Raw genomic sequence first — 1,620 nt, forward strand, 5'->3', positions numbered from 1 at the left:
ATGAAACATGACATAACAAGATGTATTTCATGAACATAAAATAACAATATAATTAATTAATAATGAGAATAAGAATAAAATATAATAATAAAGAGTAAAATAACACAAATAAAGAAGAAATAGAATGATAGAATAAATTAAATAACATACAAACAATAAATATAAATAAATGTATTCAACTTAATTCAATTAATTTTATTGTAATAACCATTTCATTTGTTTATTAATAATCTCTTTTATTATTGAAATTTCATATTCTATTATTCATTAAAACACTCTATTGATATTGTTTTATTTTGTTTTAATTTTTCAATACATCCACATCCATAGAAACATGATTTCCCAAATGATTTAATTGATGATGGTATGTCAATTGAAGTTAATGATGAACATTCATAAAAACAATAATTTCCAATTGATGTTATTGTTGATGGTATATTAATTGATGTTAGTGATATACAATAAATAAAGCATTCACCCCTTATTGATGTAATTGTTGTTGGTATATTAATTGATTTTAATAATGAACATCCTGAAAAACATCTATTTCCTATTGATGTAATTGTTGATGGTATCATAAATTTATTAATATCTTCTTTTATAATATTCTTTCCATTTACCATTTTTAAATGTTCTGGTATTGAAATACTAATTAACACTGGTTCATTTATAAATATTCTTTCTTCACTTATATATTTTACATTTTCAATACTCATATTAGTTAATGATCTACAAAACATAAAACATCCATTTCCTATTGATGTAATTGATGAAGGTATATTAATTGATGTTAATGATGAACATCCTGAAAAACATTCATCTCTTATTTTATTAACTGATATTGGTATATAAATTGACTGTAATGATAAACATCCATAAAACCATCTATTTCCTATTGATGTAATTGATGATGGTATATTAATTGATGTTAATGATATACATCTATAAAAACATTCATTTCCTATTGATGTAATTGATGATGGTATATTAATTGATGTTAATGATGTACAATCTGAAAAACACTCATTTTTTATTTCATTAATTATTGATGGAATATTAATTGATTTTAATGATGAGCATTGATAAAAACATTTATATCCTATTGATGTAAGTGATGGTGGTATATTAATTGATTTTAATGATGAGCATTGATAAAAACATTCATTTCCTAATTCACTAATTGATGTTGATATGTTAATTGATGTTAATGATGTACATCCATAAAAACATTCATTTCCTATTTTATTAACTGATGATGGAATATTAAATGATGTTAAAGATGAACATCTTGAAAAACAACCATTTCCAATTGATTTAACTTCCGATGGTATTGTATTTCCACATTTATATCTATCACATTGTGTATATTCTATATGTTTACATATATTTCCTGTTCCTTTCTCTTGAAAATATGTTGAATAATCTACTTTATACCATATTATTGTTTTAAATATTCTTCCATCATCAAATTCTTCATCATATTTATTATAAATATGAAATGTTTCAATATTAGGAAATAATTTTCTTGAATATTCATTTAATGGAATTGGATTAAAATGAAATCGTTCCATGTTTCCTTGAAATCTTTTAATTCCTATTTCTAAATTAATAAAATCTTTA

General features: G+C 21.7%; 1 protein-coding gene across 1 annotated transcript, besides 1 other annotated feature; it reads right to left on the reverse strand.

The window, feature by feature from the left end:
• Positions 1–32: 32 nt before the first annotated feature.
• Positions 33–170: a microsatellite.
• A 90-nt stretch (positions 171–260) lies between these two features.
• Positions 261–1,571, reverse strand: EDI_035890 (uncharacterized protein; the record flags this gene model as incomplete). Its single annotated transcript, XM_001733708.1, has 1 exon — positions 261–1,571. One exon carries the CDS (start codon positions 1,569–1,571, stop codon positions 261–263), a length of 1,311 nt encoding a protein of 436 aa, XP_001733760.1.
• Positions 1,572–1,620: the final 49 nt, after the last annotated feature.

Source organism: Entamoeba dispar, genomic scaffold (genome assembly GCF_000209125.1).
Source record: "Entamoeba dispar SAW760 scf_1105229457773 genomic scaffold, whole genome shotgun sequence".
NCBI lineage: Eukaryota > Evosea > Mastigamoebida > Endamoebidae > Entamoeba > Entamoeba dispar.